This window comes from Martes martes (assembly GCF_963455335.1).
Source record: "Martes martes genome assembly, chromosome: 4".
NCBI lineage: Eukaryota > Metazoa > Chordata > Mammalia > Carnivora > Mustelidae > Martes > Martes martes.
The window spans coordinates 190,053,891-190,074,696 of record NC_137891.1 but is presented as its reverse complement, the minus strand read 5'-3'; the positions used below and the strand labels follow the sequence as shown (position 1 = coordinate 190,074,696).

The 20,806-nt window shown below is 65.3% G+C and overlaps 1 protein-coding gene across 1 annotated transcript in view; it reads right to left on the bottom strand.

The window, feature by feature from the left end:
* The window catches only part of MORN1 (MORN repeat containing 1), a 48,871-nt gene that overhangs the window by 3,354 nt on the left and 24,711 nt on the right, over positions 1–20,806 (bottom strand). Inside the window, exons 11-12 of the mRNA XM_080801997.1 lie at positions 8,623–8,777; positions 8,422–8,501 (exon numbers count right to left, since the gene is read on the bottom strand). Coding sequence (XP_080658123.1) covers positions 8,422–8,501; positions 8,623–8,777 — 235 coding nt within the window. The remainder of the gene's footprint in view (positions 1–8,421; positions 8,502–8,622; positions 8,778–20,806) is intronic.

Sequence of the window (20,806 nt, the reverse complement as noted above, 5' to 3'; positions counted from 1 at the left end):
CCAGGAGCCACGTTACGAATTCTGAAGTGTGGGTGAGCAGGAACGCGGATAAATAATTCCGCACTAAGAATAACCAGAGTCTGTCCGCCTGCCAGCTTCGAGAGAAGGAGAGGCAGAGCCGGGAAGGAGCCGGGGAGCCGTGGAGTGAGATGTCGGGGCGCCCATTAGAGGGACGGCGTGGGGACGGCGTGGGGACACGGTGCCCCAGGAGAGCGGGGGCAGGTCCGAGGCGGCAGCGCTGGGCGACCGCGTGAGCAGGGGCCGCAGCGGGAACTCGGACCGGGTGCGGGCCGTGTAGGCAGCCGCGGGCTGAGCCGGGGGAGCAGACTGGCCTCCTTGGGTGGACACAGGAGCCCCCGGTGGGCGGGCGGGGGGCTGGGGGCGTTGCTGGGAGCCGGGGCCGGCGCTGCGTCCTGCGTGTTCTCTGCGTCGGCAGCTGCTGTCCTTGGACTCACGCTCCCTGCGCTTGGGGCTCCTCGTGTCTTGAATCTACAGGTTACCCTTGCGCCCATCTCGGCCTCCGATCTTGCGCGCTCGGCCGGCGGGAACCGTCGGACAATGCTCCGCTCGTGGCCTTCACCAGCTTTTCTTTCCGGGCTGCGTTTGGGGGGCTGCTGTGGCCGTCCCTGGAAGCTCACGGCTCTCCTCTCCTTCCGCCCGTCCCTGCCCGCGCGTGTCGGCTCCCGCGGGCGACTCCACTCCCTCCCGCCCCCGCGTCAGCCGAGCGCGGCCGGTCTTCCCTGCTGGGCGCGCGTCTCCTCTCGGCGTTTCCCGTCCCCGTCCACTGACTCTCCCGTTCGTGTCATTTCTGGGTTGGCTTTGACTGGTTTATCCTTCCTGGTTCTGGGCTCTACTTTCCTGCTTTGTGTGCCTGGTCACCCTCGGCCGGACGCCCGACACCGTGGCTTCCTCTCCTGGCTCCTGGACACCTGCTCTTAGACGTGTTTCTGACGCTGTTCCGTTACTTGGAAATGGTTGGATCCTTTTGGGTCTGGCTCCTAAGGCGTGCCAGGCGGAGTTCAAGACAGGGTTCGTTATTCCCCAGTACTAAATACTCTTCTGATGTCTTGGGATGAATCCGGAGGTCTTCCGGGCTGACCGCTGCGCTCAACGCCCCGCAGCCCTGTGTGAGCTCTGGGCAGGACCGGCCGTGACCCGGCCCGTGGTTTTCCTGGCTCCAGGCACGTTCCTCACGCTCCGCAGACCTCGAGGACTCTCTCCTCTCCCGTGCTCCCTCCTGCAGACTCTGGCTGCCTTGGCTGCCCAGGAATCCCAGCTCCGTGTCTGCCCTTGTGGGGACCCCGGGACCGGCTGGGTCCCCTCGCTGCACCACAGCTGGGAATGCTTAGGAGGTGAGCGGGGGCCTCTCGGCGGCGTGACGGCGGGGCCGCTGCTCCCTGGATCTTGTCCTACTTGTTTCTTGTTCACCTGGGGGGCGCGCGGGGTAACCCAGCCCCTCTCACTTCACCCTGGCTGGGAGCAGAAGCCTGTTTCTGCGTCTGTAGGCCAAACTGAGACGTGGGGCCCTGGTGTCCCCAGATCACGTCCTTGTGGCCACTCCTGAAGGGCTGGGCCTCCTTGCGGAAGGCCGAGCGTGCGGCCTCTGCCCCTGCTATTGGGGTTGTCCTCGAAGGTCCTCACATGGCATCTTGTTCCAATGACTTGTGGCTGTGAGGTGGGGGTGGTCCCGCGTGACTCTCCTGCAGCGAGGCCCCTGTGGTGGGTCTCCCAGTCCCCGCAAGGCCTCGTGGGCCTCACCTTCTGCCTGCCCCCAGGGGATGCATGGCCCAGCGGGCCCCAGGAGGGGAACCGGACGGCCTCCTGCCAAGGTCAACAAGGTAAACCTGCAGATTCTTCCTCGTGTCCAGCTCCCCGAGGGGCTCACCAGTGCAGTCGCGTCCCCTCCGCACAGCTGGCCCCGGAGCCCCCCACGACCCCATGTCTTTTCCCTTTCTTAGGCCCCGAGAATGTCCTGTCTGAGCCATGTGACCTCGACAGGCTCTCCTGACCAAACCTCTTCTCAGGGCCACACTGACAAGTCACGAGGCCCCCTGAGAAGGCGCCTGGGGATGTTGTCCCACTGGAATTCTCACGAACACGTCTGACCCTAAGCAGAACTGTCACTGAGGCAGTGTCCGCAGCAGCCTGGGCAGGGCCTGGGGGCCACAGGCAAGCCCCGGGGCGTGTGGCTTCTCTGTGCTTCTCTGCATGGCCCCGGCTGGGGAGGGCAGGTTGGCAGAGCTGAAGAAATGGCCCTAATTGGAGAGGAAGCCTGAGGCCGGTCAGCTGACCCTGGCCCAGTGGGGCCCGGAGCCTAGGTGTGCACTTGACCTTTTATTGGGCAGCTGAACAGAGGGGGGGCAGCTGGGGAGGTGGTGTGAAGACCCCACAGCCAAGCACACAGTGGATGGCAGGAGAAGGGGGTTCCCTCGGGTGGGCCCAAGATCTCCAGCAGCCCAGGTGACTCAGGCCTGTCCACCAGGTCACCGAGGGACAGGCAGGGCTGGGGGCTTGGTGGCCCTTTTGTTAGACAGAGAGCACTGACTGAAGTCCAGACAGGTGGCAGGGGGAGGCTGGAGGCACAGGCTCAGGGCTCGATCGGGGGTTGATCCTGACTCACTCACATGGGAAGCGAGCCCCAGGGCTTTCTGTGGCTCCCACCGAGAGCCCAGAAGAAAGTTCCAAAATTAGGACAGTCCAGTAACTGCGGGAGCACAGCTGGCCTGGATCTGGGGCTGTGCTGGGACGCGGCCTGCCAGGGGCCCCTGAGACCCACGGGCTCCGAGCGAGAGCCACGGAGTGCACAGGCCACGGAGTGCAGCTTCTCTCCCAGACGGCACGGCCCCCTCGGCAGAGGGTGGTTGGCTCCACGGGGCGCCCAGCAGGCAGGCCTGTCCTCACCCAAGCTCACGCTGGTCCCGGGGGTTACACGGGTACAGGGGCCCCTCGGAGCGAGGCCTGCACATGCCGGCGGCAGAGCGCCTGAACGCACATGCACCAGAGGCCCCCGGGAAATCTCGGCCTGGACCCAGGGGGCAACGGGGGGGGGGGGCGGAGATCCAAGGACCATTTAGGGGCTGCTGTCCCCGGCGGGCAGTCAGCTCTGGGCCCAGAAAGCCAAGGGGGGCCCTTGCTGGGGGGGACTGTGAGACGCCCCCCGCCGCCAGCCCCCATCTGCTGCCCAGGTCACTATCCCAGCCCAACGTCAGGCAGGAAACACCCTGGCTGTGCCGAGGGGGGCCTAGGGCGCCAGCCCGGCCGCTCCCTCCTGGCCCTCACACCTGCTTCGGTTGGTTATTCCTGCTCGGACGAGACGGCCCTCGCTTCTCGTCTCCAGAGTTTCGGGGGAAGCAGAGAAAGTCATCAATCCCCATCTCTTGTTTTCCGGAAACACACCCAGAGGCGCCGCCGGCCCCGGGACAGGGGGCAGAGACTGAGACCGCTCTGGGAGGGACCTGTGGTCAAGGGAAGGGTGACCCGCCTGGAGCCCGCGCCCCCACCGGGGCCGGAACCCCGAGCCTGTCTTTGCTGGGACCCTGCTGACCGCGGAGGCCTCTGGCCGGAGCATCTCTGGGTCGTGATGGGCCTGCCGGGGGTGGACAGGATAGTGCCCTGGCCCCAGGACAGACGGGGGGGAGTGGCAAGTGGCCCGTGTCCCTGGGGCAGGGTCAGCATGAAGCCCAGGGCGGAGAGGTGGAGGCCCGCGTCAGGTGCTCCGCAGTCACCTGGGCGACCCTGTGCGGACGGGCTGCCGCCCCAACCGTCTGTTCAAGTAAAGCCATTAATTGGCTCCGTCTGTGTGGGTCTGATGACTGATTAAATGACTAATCACGGAAGTCTTAATTAAACCCATTTTTCTCCGAGTGAGCAGCACAGGGGCTGTGCCGGCCAGCGCGCGTCAGGCTCCGGCTGGCCGTGTGCTGAGCCGGCAACGAGCAGGCGGGGGCAAGGTCGCCCCCTGAGGCCCTCCCAGGCTGCTGGGTGGGGCTGCGGACGGTGGCCATGTCCCGCCACAGAGCACACACTTGGGATTTTGGGGAGGGGGCCATGCCCTGATTCAGTGGAATCCTCATGGGTGGCCGGGCACGCTCACGGCCACGTTTCCAAAGCCAGCTCTGTCTCCTGTAGTCGACACGATCTCGCATCACTCAGGAGCTGACAGGGCTCTGTGTCATGTTGTGAAACCCCGTGATGCGCCAGGAATGTCTCCGCAGGAACGTGGCGAGAAGCCTGCGGTGGGGACCGGGCTCTCCCGGGGACAAGCCGCAGACCGGGCGATGCTCCGCGGCCAGCGGGGTCCCAGCGAGGACCGGCTCGGGGTCCCGGCCCCAGCGGGGCCGCGGGCTCCAGGCGGGCAGGCTCGGCCGGTGAAGAGCCAGAGCTGGGTGCGAGCCCGAGAGTCTGGCTTGTGCCGCCAGGTCTGGCCTGGGCCCACGGAACACAGCAGCAGGCCCCCGGGGCCCTCGGGACGCAGCCTCGCCCCAGGCCTTGGGCACGGAGACGCAGCCTCGTGGCTCCTGGCTGGGGCCAGCTGGCAACTGCCACGCTCTGCCACAGGGATACGGTAGACGTGGGACTCCCATGGCCATCTGCCGCCCCGCCCTGTCTGGGTCCACACCGAGGGGCCCTGTCCACAGGCTGCCTCGCCCTGCAGGAGCTGGCTGGCCTGGACACTTGGGGACTGGAGCGGACACACACCCAAGCCAGAGGAGGCGGCAACTCCGGGCCTGATCCATGCCATTCCCTGGGAAAACAGGCGGAGCCGTGACCCTCTGGGACCCTGGGACCCTGCTCAGGACCTCAGCAGGCCCCTCTCCTATCATCCACATCCAGGGCCCTCCTGGCAGGGGACTCCGCCAGGCGCGGCCAGGTGGGGCTCGTGTCGCAAGGGGCCCCGAGTGGGCCGGGGGCTGGGCCCCTTAGCCCTTGGCTGCCCCTGAGCGCCCCTTCCCTGGGCAGGCACACACCCCAAGCGTAAGCCGTCAGAGCATGTGTGCTGGAGGGTAGAAGCCTCTGGGAGCCCAGGGGCCACGGCGTCTGACCTCCCTTCCCTCCACCGAAACGCACAAAGCTGGTTCCTCTTCGACACGGAAGCTGATGCAGAATTATGCCTGGAAGTTGTAACAAGAGGCAGAAGAGTCCTCCGGAATGCTCTACCCTTCTTACGGAAATTAAAACCTCTGCCAGGCTCCAAAATTACAGGGTGGCAAGTCCCTCTTAATCTTTTTCAATCATTTCTATTGTGTGAGCCTCCTGGATGGTAATAACAAGCTGCTCGCAGGCAAAGTGAGTAGATGAGCGAGCACGTGGCCTCCTGTGGCTTTGAGGGGTCGCCGGCCCAGGGCTCAGACAAAGGTCCACAGCTGACGGTGACAGGAGGCTCAGCGAGGCCTGGCCTTTCCCAGGGGCCCCGGAGCATGCAGAAGGGACTCCTGGCAGTGGGGGAGGGGGGGCTGCAGGGGGTAAGGGCACGCCGAGGCTGTCCTGCGGAACTGAGGGCCGGTGTTGGTGCGAGCTGTACCCCAGCCCGCATGCCAGCCCTGGTGGCTGCTCTCACGGACTCCTTCTCCCACTCGGGTCACCCCAGGTGGGATGGGATGGCAGCCACCCGGACCGCTTGGTTCTCCTACCCTCCCGACCTTGCACAGTCTGAGGCTGTGCATGGCTGGGACAGTCACCTCAGCCCATGGGTCCCACCGTCCCACTGCCCGTGGGAGTTCTTGAACCCGGTGCCAACACCCGCAGGCCACTTTGCGACCCTGGTCGCTGGCTACTGGGAGGGGGCAGCATGTGGAGGGTTTCTGGGTGTGGAAGCCATCTGCCCACACCCCCATTTGCCCCCACGGAAGTTCTTAACTTTGGGAACTGGGTCGGAAAGGACGGTTCTGGAGTCACTGGGGAGGTGAGAGAAGTCGGTAGAGCCTACGGTTTGGGGGTGCGGGCACCAGGGTCCATGGCTCTGTGTCCCTGGGGTTGCTTTGGGCACGGTCCCTTTGTTGCCATGGGGAGACAGGGTTGGGGGGCCGTCCCCTCCCAGCCTTTTCCCCCCCATGGCCACTCCCTCCAGGGGGCTCAGTCTAGACTGGGAGGCAGGCTGCAACCGCAGAGCCAGAAATGCAGAATTCGGGGCTGGGATGCCCGGCTGGCGGGACGCAGTCTGCGGTTAGGGTTAGCAAGGCAGTGGCAGCACGCTGGGTGGGGGCTGGCAGGGGCAGGAAGCGGCTAGAGCCCCTTCCTGGTGTCCCCTCCCCCGTGGGTCCTGGCCGCCGGGGGCTCGCAGAGTCGGGAGCATCTCGTTCACGGGGAGGTGACCCAGGGGGATGGACAGAAGGGCAGCCACACACCCGAGACATGGCCGAGACCCGGGGGGTTCCTCACCGCAAACCGGACCCCGTGTGAAATCTAGGCCTTCCGACCTGCCAGGGCCAGCCTCGCTCGCTAGGAAGGATGGTTTTCTTAGAATTCCAAAAGGTGGGCTTTGGGGGTCAGGAGCCAGGTTTGCACGCTGGTGTGGGGAGCCGGTGCCGGAACCAGAGTCAGGAGCTGGTGGGGGGCGTCGGGGAGGGCCCATGTCCCCACAGCAGAGCGATGACGGGGGCGATGGGCAGGCTCCCCCTCACTCCTCTGCATGGGGGGCCAGGGGAGCGCCAGGTGCCTGGATGCGACACAGAGCACGGGGCCCTGAAGGCCGTTGTCGTGGGGGCCCTGGGATCTGAGAGAGGGGTCATGCCACACGGACCCTATGACTGGGGCGGGGAGGTGGGCTCCGGGGGGCACTCTGCAGCTGCACCAAGGTTCAGGCCTGTGCCTGCCGATGACCCGTCCAATGCCAAGTCACGGGAGCCGCCAGAGCTCACCATGAAAGTCATTTCCCCAGGCTTCCGCCCGGAGATCCGGGCTCCCTGGGGAGACGGGGCAGCAGCCCCCATGAACCTCAGACGAGGGCCGGCCTGCGTCACGGCCACGTCACCAGCTGGAAAGGCTCCCTGAGATGTGGAGCATTTCACACGCAAATGTGCCTTCCTGGGACAGCGACCCCCCAGCACGAGGACCCCCCGCAGGCCCCTCCCTCCCGGCACTGCGACCCCCCAGCACGAGGGCCCCCCGCAGGCCCCTCCCTCCCGGCACTGCGACCCCCAGCACGAGGGCCCCTCCCGCAGGAGGAACGGGCCAGCAACGGCGAGGGCCTCCTTTTTGCTGGAAGGAGCCTTGGCAGCGGGCCTGAGTTGCCGCGGTGACAACGGCGGGCTCCACTCCGCCCTGAGCACCAGGTCCCTGCACGCTGGGCGTCAGCTTCCGGGTCTCACATGCGTCCGTCACCGAAACACTGGGTGAAGGTGGCATCTCCACGTTCAGCAGGATCCTAGCCGTTTTTCCTAAGTCTGCGTTTCTCCCGTTAGCGTGCCCAGTGGGCCTTATAGCTAACGTACAACGGGACTCAGAGCCCATGCAGGGAGGCACCTTCCCCGGCAAGCACCGCGTCCCAGCTCCGCCGCGGGAGTGGGATCAAAGGCTTGTCAGCCGGCCGACCCCGTGCCAGCCTCCGGGTGTCCCGGCCCCGTCCCCGCCCGCTGGCGTCAGCCGAGGGCCATCTGACTGCGGGAGCGGCGGCCGCCGCCGTCTCCTCCCGGTTCTCCTGCATTTCCCGGTTTCCTCGAGCTTCATCGTCGCGTCTGTGCCCGAAGGCCTCTGCCCTCGGACATGCGTCTTTCCGCGGCCCCCGGGCCTGGTGGGGCCACGCCCGCGCCGCACCCCCGCTGGGCCCCGTGTGCCCTGGCCCCGGGGGAGGGCTCCTGTCCTTCAAGAGCAGCGACTTCTCCGCCTCCGCGTGCGGCCCGTGGCGCTGCTGCCAGCCCCCCACGGCTCCCAGAGGGGAGCTCCCAGCCGGGCCCCAAGGCCTGGCAGGGGACGGGCTGCTCCCCCGAGCCGAGGCCAGGGAAGACTTCTCTGGAAGTCCGCCTTCCTCCGGCGGGGCGGTGGGCTGGAGAGAGCGTGCTGCTGAGAGGCACCGACGAATGCCGTCACCTCGGGCCCCAGAGGGCACGCGGCCCTGTGCAGGGTCTGCTCTGCCGCGGGACGGGCTGCTGGGGACCCCGGGCCGTGGTGGGTATGTGGCCGGCGTGTGGTAAGCCCACGGCTGCCGGGCACGCAGCAGTGAGGGCTGCCCCTCCCGGCCCCTGCGCCCACTCGAGGAGCGTCCCTTTCTGCCCAGCTGGCTTCCCTGCCACGGGCATCTCCTAAAGAAGGAGGCCGCCCTGCTCTGCCCGCCTCGGGTCTGTCTGAGCCATGGCCCAGCGGGCTCCAGGCAGGTGGGTGGAAAGGAGCGGCCACAGCAGCGCCCGGACCCCCGCCCCTGAGCACACGCACCGGGGAGGCCACGCCAAAAGCGGCAAATGTCCCGGGTCGGTCACCCTCTCCTACCTGCCGCCTCCTGGTGGGTCCTGCCTGTCGGGTGTCGTCCTGCCAGGGCCCAGGCCGCCTCTGGACCTGCTGTCCGTCTCCTGGAAGGAGTGACGAGGGAGGGCTCAGAGGGGCTCCTGGGCGGCCTGGCCCCGGCGCTGGGCAGCGTGCGGTCTGGGCCACGGTGGGTGCGGCGGGGGTGGAGGGTCTCCCTGCCCTTACCTCACGGGGGTTGTCGAGGAAGAGGACAGGGCTGTACCCGGGAGGTGGGGGCCCAAGACGGACGTCTGAGAATCGGGCGCAACCTCGTTCCACGCGTCGGCGGTCCTCAGGGCAGTGGGGTTCGCGCCCCCAGCAAGCGGGGGAGGAGGTTTCTCCTGGGAAGCGGAGAGCAGAAAGGCACTCTGAGGCAGCAGGAGGCGAAGACGGGAGAGAACCCGTCCCCTGGCCGCTCCGAAGGGTGGTTTCTGTAGCGGAGCCGGCCGGGGCCACGGGCGGCCATGTGGGCGCGAGAGCCCTGCTGCCCGGTGCGCTGGCCGTGCGGCCCTCTCCAGGCGAGTGGCCGGCAGGGGGCAGGGCCTGGCCCACGACACACATTGGTCCTGGCACGGCCCGACAGGCGCCCAGGGGGACATAGCAGTCTCCCCACGGGTGTATCCTGGGACCCAGTGTGAGTGCCCGGCAGGAGGATTCTTTGGGGCTGGGAGGGTCCTGGGCACCAGGGACAGGGCCTGGAGAGGATCTAGGTTGGAGGCCCTGTGCTGGGCCGGGCTGCGCCTCTCCCGCACGGTGTGCCCCGAGAAGGACATTTCTACATCATGGCTTTGGGCTACGGGTGACTGCAGGTCACATCCGTGATGAGTGTGGAGCACAGAAGCCACCGGCAGCCCCCGGGCCCCACTGCGGGCCACAGCCTCCGGGAGACCCCCAAATCCTCTGGCATCTGAGAACGGCGGTGGGCTGCGCTCGACCCGCCGCGGGAGCCCCGCTGTGGACCCTGTCCATCCTGGCTTTCTTCATACCCTCCTCCTGGGGGGTGTTTCCTGCTGGAGTCCCCTCCCCAGGCTCCGCCCACTCCCCTGCGGCCCTGCTGTCCCCTTCCTTCTGTCCCAAGCACGGGAAGCTGGTGGCTGAGACGGGGCTGTCACCAGGGCTGTCCCAAACACACATGCGTCAGGGTCTGCTCTCCGGTGGGGGCTGGGGTCCCCGCTCTCCCGACGGACCTCTGTCCTGAGGTCCTTGCCCTGAACTCACACACTGTCAGGGAGAAGCCGCCAGCAGGCGTGGTCAGACCTCAGGGCGGTGGCTGGATGGGGCCGTGGGGACAGCGGGGGTGGGCAAGATGGGCTGGAGGCTCCCGCGAACGGTGTCTGCAGGGAAGCCTGGGGGGTGCCCTGGGTGGGCGGCGGGCCGGCTCTCATCCGTGCACTGGACGGGGCCCAGGGGCTGCAGGGTATTAAGGCCCTTTCCCTGGAGCCCAGCTTGCGCACACAGGCCCCAGAAGTATTTCCAAATCACAGGTAGGGAATTATTTCTCTCAAAGGTGTCTTCATCATTATGGCGCATTATAAAAAGCAAAATCTGTCCTTCTGCAAGGACGCTCTTTAACGAAGGACTTTCTCTCCATTAGCTTTTGCAGTCCTCGCGCTATTTATGTCCTGGGCAGTGACTGGGGGCCGCGGGGCTGGTGGCATAGTTCTATTTCTGAGCGATGGACAGCTTCCAGCAGGCTCGAGCGGAGCTGATCACCTCCGGGTGGTGAGGACCCTGGCGCTGTACCCTAGACTCCCATCTGGGTGACCGCGCAAGACTGGGTCCCTGCATATGAGGGCCCCTTCTGCACAAAGTACAGTGACCACACGGGGCTCACACACCTGTCTGTCCCCTGTCGTCCCCACTTCTCAGATGTGACATCAAGGCCTGCTGCCACCTTCCCAGGGATGAGCAACTCTGGTGCTTTGGGCACATCCCAGCCTGCCCAAGCTCGGTCCCCGTGTGCCGGCCCCTGCTCCTGGACACAGCCCCCTGGCCTCCTTCGCCTCCGCATCTCAGCTGGACCGTGGCTTCCTGGCTCGTACACCCAAGTGGTCAGTCAGCTTCTATCTGCTCTGCCTGTGAGACGTCCCAACGGGCCGGGCCTGCTGCCCCCCGCCACCCACCCGTGCGTGGACTGTGGCCCAGGGCGTCTGAGGGGTGGGTGGTGCTGTGGGCTGGCCGGAAGTCTCCGAGTATGCCCCCAACCCCCCACCCCCATGGAGGGTCCGGGTGAGGCCCTGTAGACCCTGCTCTGCCCCTGAGGGAGAACAGGGCTCCCCGAGTCACGCAGGAGTTTGAGACCCACTTAAAGCTGCATCTTTGCGGGGTGCCGTGGGCCCTGGGGCGGGACCGGGAGCTCCAAGCTTCACACGAGGAGTCGAGAATCAGGGTTTCCCACAGTCTTGGCTTGGTGTCCCTGCCCTAACATAAGTGCACATTTCCTGGGCCTGCCCTGTCCTGGGCACCAGCAGCCACAGCTGACCGCCCCCCACCCCCAACCTCCTGGGTGGACATCCAATGCCACCGTCCCATGCACACCCACACTTCGGGTGGGTGCCTTACTGCCCATGAGTGGAGAACCACGGCGGGCCTGCTCTGGCCTCCTTGGGGTCAGACCCCTGCCCCAGCTCCTTGCAGGAATCTCCGTGCTGCCTCCTAGACGGGGAGCTCTGGGTCCCCCAGACCCAATGTCCACCCCTACTGGTCTGTCCCCCACTCTTGCTCGCGCTGCCAGAAATGGGGGCGACATCCAGGATTCTGCCCCTCCCCTCACTGGCGTCCCCTTGGTCCTGGTCCCTCCACAGTCGCCGTTGTGGGGCCCACCCTTGCTCCCAGCACATGGACCCACTGCCAGGCGAGGTCCCCACCTGCTCCAACCCCCCCCCGACTCTCCCCTGCGTCCTGAGCACACACCAAGCCCTGTGGCCGCAGGAGCTCCAGCGCTGGCCACTCCTGACAGTCCCACACCTCGTCCTCGCTCACAACCCCGTGGCACTCCAAGCATCTGCATGAGGGGCCCCCAATCTCCGCTGGTGCCCTGAGCCTGGGGCATTGCGGCAGGTGCCCTGTCCAGGCAGTCCTGCCCCTGCTGCCCCAGGGAGGCCATGTACACCCCCCAACACTCCCCCACCGTGGTCGCTTCCTCACCCGTCCGCCTCGCCGTAGGTGCCACCCAGAGGATGTCAGACCACCTCCTGATAAAGGACCTCGCTGGTGTCTCACCGCCAGGCCCACGGCGCAGGCCAGCGTGGACGCCCCCTCCCCAGCCACGCTCCTAGCCAGAGCCCCCACCCATCTGAGAGCTGCCCCGAGGGGCATCAGTTTCTCTGGGGAGCCTGTCCTTCTCCACCTGTGCCCCGCCGGCCCCAAGGGAGCCGCTCAGGGAAGCAAGTGCTCACGATGCCCTCCTGCTCCTGGCGGGACGGTTCTGGGGTGAAGGTCCTGCCGGGCCTGTAGCGGCCCACAGACCAGGTCCTGGCCACTCCGGGGGGCGGCCCCCAGCCTGGCCAAGCTGCGAGGCAGGGCCCCGGCCGCAGATGCCGACGCCAGCTCTCAGGAGTTATTTCCAAAGCCTTTATGTCGATTTTAATTACCAGCCAGATAAAGGTCACTGCTGCCTCCGGGGGGCGCGGTGGGGGTGGCGGTGGGGGACACGCAACGGGAGGTGTGCCACGGGGAGATCGGCGCTTGACCTCTCTGGGAGGAAATGTCGATTAATTACCTTTTTACAGCCAACTCAATTAGACTCCCTAATCAGCCTTGTAGGACACGGAGACAAAGGCGGAGGGGGCCGGGGTAAGCAAGCCTTGCGGGGGTCGGGCCTCCACTGGCGAGCGGTCCCGCGGGCCCTGGAGGAGAGCCAGGCGTAGGCGGGAATGTTTGCTTCATTTACATGAATCAGAGAAATAAAATGTCATCGGCCCTCAGGGGCCGAGAGCCGCCTCACGTGGAGGTGACCAGACACACCGCACTAGTCTTCAGGGCAGGGCAGGTCCCTTAGCCGAGGAGCGGGCTACGTCCACAGGCAGAGCCGTCGGCCTGGAGAGGACTTGCGGGCCCGGGTCTCCGTGACCCACAGGGAGAGCAGGCAGCGTGAGTGTCGGGTAGGGCCGGGTGGGCACCCTCAGGCCCCTTCTCGGATGGCCTGTGTCACCAGACAAGGGCTCCCTCTGGGCTGTGTGCCCCCTGCCCACCCCACCCGTCCATTTGTCCGGGGGGGGGGCCGGCCTGACGGGGCCCCAGATGCTGTCTTCTACGTGACCGTGGGGCAGCCCCCGCCCGGAGCCGCCACCCCGACCTCCGCCCCATGTGTCCACACGGGCTGCACCCGAGGTTTGGGGGGGGGACCGGCCCACACACAGACGGGCCCCACGTGGGCACCTAGGGCTGTACCCGACTGCAGGCCCCGGGCAAGGCTGGGCTTGTGGATTTATCCGGAGGCTTTCAAACTCCACGGTTTCCCGAGGAGTCTGTGTGAGAACCAAGCCAGCAGGGAGCTCGTGGCCCGGCCTGAATGGGGAGGGACGGGCGCCCCGGCGTTCAGAACCCCCCAGCCCCGTGGCCGGCAGCGTGGACCAGGATCCCCGGGCCCTCGGGCTGTGCTCGGCAGGGCCCGCGCGGGGGGCCACGGGCGGCTCCTGATGAGGAACCCGGCGCCTGCCTCCCTTCCTTCACTCAACCGTGGAAAACGGGTCCACACAAAGCCATGTTCCCGTTGGCCCGCGTCCTTTCTGGATGCTCAGAAAACAAAGCCTCGAATCTCAGTGCTCTCGTGCTGCCCCGTCTGCCACCGTGCGTGGGACCTTCTGGACTGGGCTGTGCGCCTGGCGCCCCGCCAAGGGGCTAAGACGTCCCCTTTCCCCCAGCGCTACCCTGAGGCCACGCCGCTGTTCGCCGACGCCCTCCCGGAGCCCGTGGTGCCAGCGGGGGAGATTGTGCTGGAGCCCGCGGGACCGCGGCACGCATGTGGGGGTCCTTCCTGTCCCTGACGGTGCCCCACTCCTCGCCTCCAGAAGGCTCCTCCAGCCAGGCCATTCGTACCGAGGGGCCAGAGGGAGGCCGGGCCGCCCCCAGGCGACCGCGGCTGCTTCTTGTCCTGCGCTGGTAGCTCAGCTGGAGAGCCGCAGCCCGTCGGGGTGGGGAGCGGGGGTCCCTAGAAGCGGCCCAGGGACGCGGGATCTGACGCGGAGGCGGACCTCCAGCGCTGCGGGCAGGTGACTGCTGGGAGGCCTGGCGGGTGGTGGGCCGGGCGCCTCCTCACCAGTGGCCGCTGCGGCCCTTCTGCCCCTGGACACCGTCCGTCCCGGGAGGACTGGCCGGGGGCGGCTCCGGGCGCAGCAGTCCCGTGGGCTCTCAGGACGGGCCTGGGCAGAGGCCTCGGGGGCCACCCGCAGCGGCGGGAGCGGCCAGGACCGTGGTGCGGGGCCCTCCGCTGGGGCCGGTCCAGAACTCAGAGGCCTCCCAAGAGGGGTGGAGTCGGCAGCGGGCTGAGGCTGGGCCTGCGTTCTCCCGGGCAAGGATGAGGGGCATCTGTTGTGTCTCTAGGAGTGTGCCGGGGGCCAGTGGCTTTTACAGGAGCAGGAAGCTGGATCTCAGATCCCCAGAGAAGCCTTGTGGGGCCTGCAGCCCGCCAGCCCCATGTGCGGTGAGGGGCCGGGCCCTGAGGAGCTGGCGGTGACCAGGGGTGTGAGCACAGGTTCTCAGTACACGGGAGACGCGCACGCAGACACACCCCTATCGGTCCCCTCACGCTGACACAGCCCGGCTGGTAGACCCTCAGCCGTGGGCGGCCTCCCCTCCCACGTACGCACACGCCCGGCCCACGTCCCCTCCGTCCCGGGGCAGGTCCTCAGCCACACCCCAGACCCGCTCCTCTAGCTGGGCTTGGGCCGCTCCCTGCCAGCCCAGGCCCTGACTGTGCCCACCATGCGTGACTGGGCCGCACCGACCACGGCCAGGATGGCAGCGACTCCAAGCCGACCCTTCCCTGGAACCTTCCCCAGGGAATCCTGGACAGGTCAGGGTGCAGGGTCCCCCCTGGACTCTTGCCCTCCTCAAGTCTCCTGCCCAAAGTGGTCCCTGAATCCCAGGGGCCACACCCTTCCCCAGGAGAGCCCCAGGCCCCTATTGGGTCAGTGCAGGGGCCTGACCCAAGCGCTGTGCCCTCTCATAGTGGACAGACAGCTGCAGGCAGCTCTGGGCTTGAGGAGAAGAAGGCCACAGGCTCCACGACGTGGGGTGAGGGCTAGCGCGGCTCTGACCACGGGAGACCAGGAGCCCTGTTAGCTGCTCCCAGGAGGGAGAAAGGGTGCACAGGGCAGCTGGCTGGGTGGGCTCTGTCCCCACCCCACTTGGTGGCTCCACGGTCGGAGGCTAAACTTGAGGCAGATCAGGACACAAACATAGTCTCCATCGCCGTCCGGCCTGGTGGCTCTAGGTGGTCTGGGGCCTGTCCGGCAGACGGCCTAAATCCCCCAGGCCGTGGGGGAGGGGGCCCCCCGGCCCCCCACCCCAAGCAGCGTTTCCTCACCGTGGTGCGAGCCCCCTGGAATAGACCTCTGGGGCCACCACCAGGGAGAGAGAGATCTGAGCCGGCTCCTTGCTCCCGGGACAACCATCCCCCCCAGGTGCGCCCACAGGGCGCAGCACGGCGATGGAAGTCCAGCCTGTCTTCCCCCCTCCTCTCTCTCTAGGGTCCCCCAGAGACCCACTGCCTGGGGTCCTGTGGGTGCTCCTGGCCCCAGACCAGGGGCTGCAGGAAGTGGGGGAACCAGGGAGCCTGGCGGGGGGGAGCAGGGAGGGGAGCTGTGGTCTCAGGCCCGGGCCGCCCAGCCCTCGGAGGCGTCGCTTCAGGCAGAAACGCCCCTGACGTTTGCGATGGTTCCACTGGTCTTTCCTGCATTGGCCTCGGAGGCACCGGGTCACCTGTTCCTACTTGTCCGGACGTTCTGTCCGCGTGGTGGGATTCCTCGATAAGAAATTTACAGCACAAATTTCCCTTTAAAAATACGGATCTTTCGTGCCAGCTTCTCTGCCATAATTAACCACGGACGATTAATATTAAAGCGTGTTATCACCTCAAGAGGCGGTGAAATTCCCAGAAATTCTCCGCTACCCCTTCCCTCCCTTTGATCGGTGAGATTGGATTAGCGGCAAAGGGCACCTTGATTTTCAAAATCATCTTACAAGGACGGGTGACTCTTCGTAGATCCCGTCTGATGAATACTCGAAACCGTTTGTTCAACAAATGGAAAAGATGGGGCCGCTCAGATCAGTTGGAAACATTCCCTGCGAGGGTTTTGTGCATTTAAAAGAGAGAGAGAGAGAGAGAGAGAGAAGCAGTCTGAGGTTCTCTCCCTGCTACAGCTTTATTAGGTTCCCAAATCCAATTTATGGCGGATTGTCTGGGCCCCTGGGCTCCACCGCCTGACAATGTCCCCGCAGCAATTATCAGCACCTGCATTAGGACTCAATGGGCCTAAATTGCTGGGGGTGGGGGGGGGTGAGCAGACTCCCCACGGACGGCAATTAACATAAGAGGGCTCCTCGTTTAAAGCTGCGGGTGGGAATTACAAAAGGTTAAGTGTCTAAATATAAAAATCTTTTTGAATATAACATCAGTGTGCTTTGTTACTAAAATGTGGGCGCTGTAATTTCACCAAAATAGGGTTTGGAAAACCTGGCGATCATCCACGCCCATGAAATCGCCCGTTCTTCTCAACGGAAAGCAAAACTCGTCTGTTCAAAAGTTAGAACAATGCAGCGACTGAAATATTTCATATCAACAAAATAATCAAATACTGACTTTCACGACTGTGTATGACTGACCAAGGCCTCTGGAAAGAGAGAGTGTTTCCTCTCTTCGTTTTACTTATTTGCGTAATTGGAAACCAAGGTTTTAGGTGTTTATTTTCTTAATTGTGGGTTGGGAGGGTGAGAAAAGGGCCGACAAGCAGGTCCCTGCGGGGCGTGGGGTGTGGGCGAGGGCCGCGCACGGGCAGGTGCCAGTGTCCAGCTCCGCGCTCTCAGCAACCAGAGAGGCCAGGTGAACGCGGCTGGGGAAATCTGGGGCTGGGGCTGGGGCGGGGCAGGCGGGGTCCCCCTGCACCTCTCCGCTGGCCGGGACTGTGCTCCATATCCCCCGCCCCCCCCACCGGTGTTGGCACGTGAGCTCAAGAACGCGTAGAGACACAGACGCTTGCTTGTGTTAGACGCCGCCCCCCTCCGCTTTGGTCCCATCGCAGCACTCCCTGTAGGGCGGCTCCAGCCCCTTCCCTCCCTCCTCTCCTGGGCACCCACCCTCCTGGCCGCTGAGAATGGAAACCCTGAAGTCCTCGAAAATTGGAGCATTGAGCTGGTGCACCCTTCCAGTTTGGCTGGTGGAGCATGGCGGGCAGGGCCGGGCGGGGAGGCTTGGGGGACCTCCCCGCCCGCACCCAGCACCACCCTCAGGGGCGGAGGCTGCAGGGGAGGCCCGCCAGGGGTCCTGTGATGCCGGGCCCTGCACGAAGGCTGCTTGGGGAGCAGACCTGGTGGCCGGCACCCCCACCCCGGCCCGCCTTTGCCCAACCCTTCGGTTAGGGAAGGGGACCCCCGTCCAGGGCTAGGGGGCCGCCCGCACTGTTTCTCGACTGTGAGCACACCCCGAGGCAGAGAAGCAGGGCAGAGTGTGGGCTGTCGGCACTGGCCAGCCCGCCGCGGGGCCGCGGCTCCCCGTGCCCTTAGCCGCTCCTGAGGCGGGGGTACCCCGTCTCCTACACCTCCGGCTGGTCTAACAGGCTGAACTTCTTCACCTCCATGCCTGGTTTTACCAAACCCATTGATCACTGCCTTACAGCCTGGTTGTGGGACGGGGGGCGAGCTTGAGGGGCACGGCGGGCTTCCTACAAACAGAGGAAGGGTGCGCCACTCGCCTCATCCATCCCTGGAGGTGGTGGGAGGCCTGGGGCCGCGCTCTCAGACGTGAGCCAATGGCAGGTCTGCTCCCGTGGCTTCCAGACCCTCAGGCGAAGACGGCTGGTCGACACAAAATATCTCCCCCACCCCCGCTCCCGGTAACGATCTGGTCTTGGCTGGCAAACTGCATCTCTTGTCTCCTTGTGGCCTGGTGTGGTCACGTAACCAAGTTTTGGCCAATGAGGGGTAAGTGATGGTGGGTGTCTTTGAAGGGGCGTTTATTAGAAGGACAGGCCTGTGCTCCTTCTGCTTCAGTTCCCGGGGTCTGGAATAGGGGCGTGATGGCTGGCGCCTGTGCAGCCCCCTGCGACCACGAGGTGCAGGAAGGACAACCGAGAAGAAGAGAAAATGGGAACAGGGATCCCTGGTGATCACGGGGGCCGCCGCCCCACCACTGAACTTCCACGTGAGAAGTGAACATTGGTGGAGTTGAACCCCCCCACTGCTGTCAGAAGCGGGCGCCCACGTGAGCCCGGGAGTGTGGACCTGGAAGGGGAGCTGCTCCTGGAGAGCAAGAGTGTGGCTGCCACCCCGGAATGAGGCTTCAGCGAGAGCTGGGCTCATGTCTGCCTGTGCGGTGGTGTGCGTGTGTTCCGTCGTGGGAGGGCGTCCAATGCCACCTGTGACCCGGGGCTGAGAGAGAAACCCCGGGCTTGGACTCTGTGTGCTGGGAGAATGTTTCTGCTCGGGGGCCACAGAAAGTAGCTTGGAGAAGGGCAGTCACCTGGGAGATGTTCTGGCCCTGGTCTGTTTTAGGCATTGTGTCCACTGATCTCTCTGCCTGAAACCCTCCCGGCTGTGGTCTCTGCCCTGCACTTGGGAGGCTTGTCACGTGTCCTGGCTGCAGGCTGGGTGTTGCCAGTGGCTGCTCCCCGAGACCTCCAAATGCGTGTGGCCAGCACCCACGGCGGCCTCAGCAGGAGCCCCGCTCCGCAGCCCGAGGCTGGTGCACTGTCACCTAGGTAGGCAGACGCAGTAACCCTTGGCTGGAACCCCTTTGCTCGGTGCAGGCTTGAGCGGGGCTCGGGGGTCCTCGGTCAAGGTCTGGCAGAAGGAAGGGAGGCGGGATCCGGGAGCCACGCAAGAAAGCTCTGTGCCAGGCCAGGGACAGTGGACCCTCCCAGGGGGAGTGGCGTGGTTCACGGCTTGCCTTGGCGAATACTGACCTTCACTCATGTGAAGGAAAGGGCCCCGACATACATTCCCCATACGCGTGGGGCTGCCGCAGACTGTCTCATTTTTGCCGTCTCTCCAGATAACGATCAAGAGAACTTGCTACTATCCCCATGTAGTCATAGAATAAGCCACTTCATTTAAAAAAAAAGCCTACTTCCCATCCAAGCAGCTCCGCGTCTCCCTGAGGTCTTTTCTGGGTGTCCCGCCGGCACGAGGGCTTCACGCCCTGCTGAGCTAGTGCCTCCCAGACCCCACACAGCACGAGCCCTCGCCCTTGGTCACACCGTTATCACCTGGGCTTTTCTCTTGTTTACGCTGATCCCCACCACCTAGCCGGGCAGAGCTGACCTATGCAATGGCTTCATCGCCGTTTGCAGAAGGCATCAGAGGACAGCCGGCCGGCCTGTGTGTCCATGACCCAGAGCAGACCTGGGCTCGCTGCCCACACGTCCGGAGGGCCTGGGCACCGGTGGGGCGAGGGGAGCTCTGGGGCAGCTATGGGGACAAGACACTGTCAGTGCGAGTGTCCTCCAAAGCGTTTGGGGGTGGACTCGTCCCCAGAAGAGAAGCAGTGGCACGGGGGACCCTTCCTGACCCGTGGGCAGGTGTGCACGTCGCTGGCATGCCACCCTGTGAGGGGACAAGAGGGGTCGCCATGGGGCTGGCAATCTTGGGGGCAGAGGCCCCCAGTCACTTCACAGAAGAGGAGGCCTGTACAGAGAAGCTTGGCCAGAGAAGGCAGAGAACCATCAGCCCCGTGTCTGGCATCAGCCCCAGACGCACCTGCCGAGGACCTGGGACCTCGCGTTCGGCCGCAGACCTGCCAGGAGGCCACTGGGCTGCCCGCAGACCTCAAACCCGAGTGGCTCTCCCAAACCAAACCAAAGACTTGCTCCCCCTGGTCTCCCCAAAGACCACCTTCTGCGGCGCCCTACCCCCATCCTAGCCAAGCTAGAAACATCTCGGAACGTCACCAGCCCCCTGAGCATGGGGTGAGGCCCGTTCCCCAAGCAGCGAGCACCCCAAACTTGTACAGAGGGCTGGGCCCTGGGCCACCTGTACCAAACGTCAAGGAGCAGACGCAGGCCCCCCTTTCTGGGCCTGGTTTCCACGGAGACCTCATGAGAGGCTCCAAAATCCCTCCCAGTGGAAGGCAAGGGGCCCAGCGAGTGTTTTTATGCGGAAATGTGAGAACTCTTTAGCCCCGCAGTGTAAAATTGCCTCCTTAAACTGTGCTGGAAGCAGACCAGAGGTGACGGCCAGGCCCCCCAAGGCTCCACCCCACCCCTGTGGCATGGGGCTCCCCCGGGCGAGGGCCCAGGCCCGGGTCTAGCCATGGGCCTTGTGCCAGCACTCCAGGTCCGCCCGTCCTGCTCTGCAACTCAGGAGTACTCACACGCGGTGTCCAGGGCTGGGGTCCTAACTGCGGGGATGGGCCCCTCTTCAAAGGGAGCTTGTGAAGGCCCCCACAGCTAATGTGCACGTGAATTTGCCCGATGGGGACCCTGGAGCCCCGTTTACTGAGCTTGCTGTGGGCCCCGAGGATCTGGTGCAGCTGCTCCTGGGGCGAGGGTGGGCACAGGGGACCAGGTGGGACCCCATGGCCGTGCTCGGCTGGGACGCCTTGGGCAACACAAATGCTCCGCCCGGCAAGACGAGGGCCATGGGATGGCATCAGGCCGTGTGGGGCGCCCATGGGCCCAGGCACAGTGAGCGGCAGACATGAGACTTGGATTCACATCCTGAGCTCCGGCACTCGCTCTCCGGGAGTCGTTCAGAATAATCCCCGGAAAAGCCCGGCCAGGCCCTCCACGGTTGCGGGTTTTCAGGCACCAGGAGCCAAGTGCATGCGGAGATGTTGAGCGCTCTGGGCAGGTGCGGAAGCAGCCAGAAAACCGGGCGAACCCGCAGGACCGTTAGGGCTGCAGATGGCGGCCGACCTCGGTGGGAGGGCGTTGGGGGCACGAGGGCCGATTCCTACACTCAGCTGTCCTGTCCAGGCTGACCACAGCCTCCTGGGGACAGTGGCCTTGGTGGGTTTGCCTCTGGGCCCAGCCCTCAGTCTGACAGATGCAGAAACAACCCTGAGCCCACCAGCCCAGGGTCTGCACTCTCCCACCAGGCTCCTGGTGCAAACGAAACCGCCTCACTTTACACTGATGGCGATGACCAGATGTGCCCGTGGAGACTGCAGGACGGCCCCTGTGGTGGCCCCTGGGACTGCTTGTGCCCAATGCCA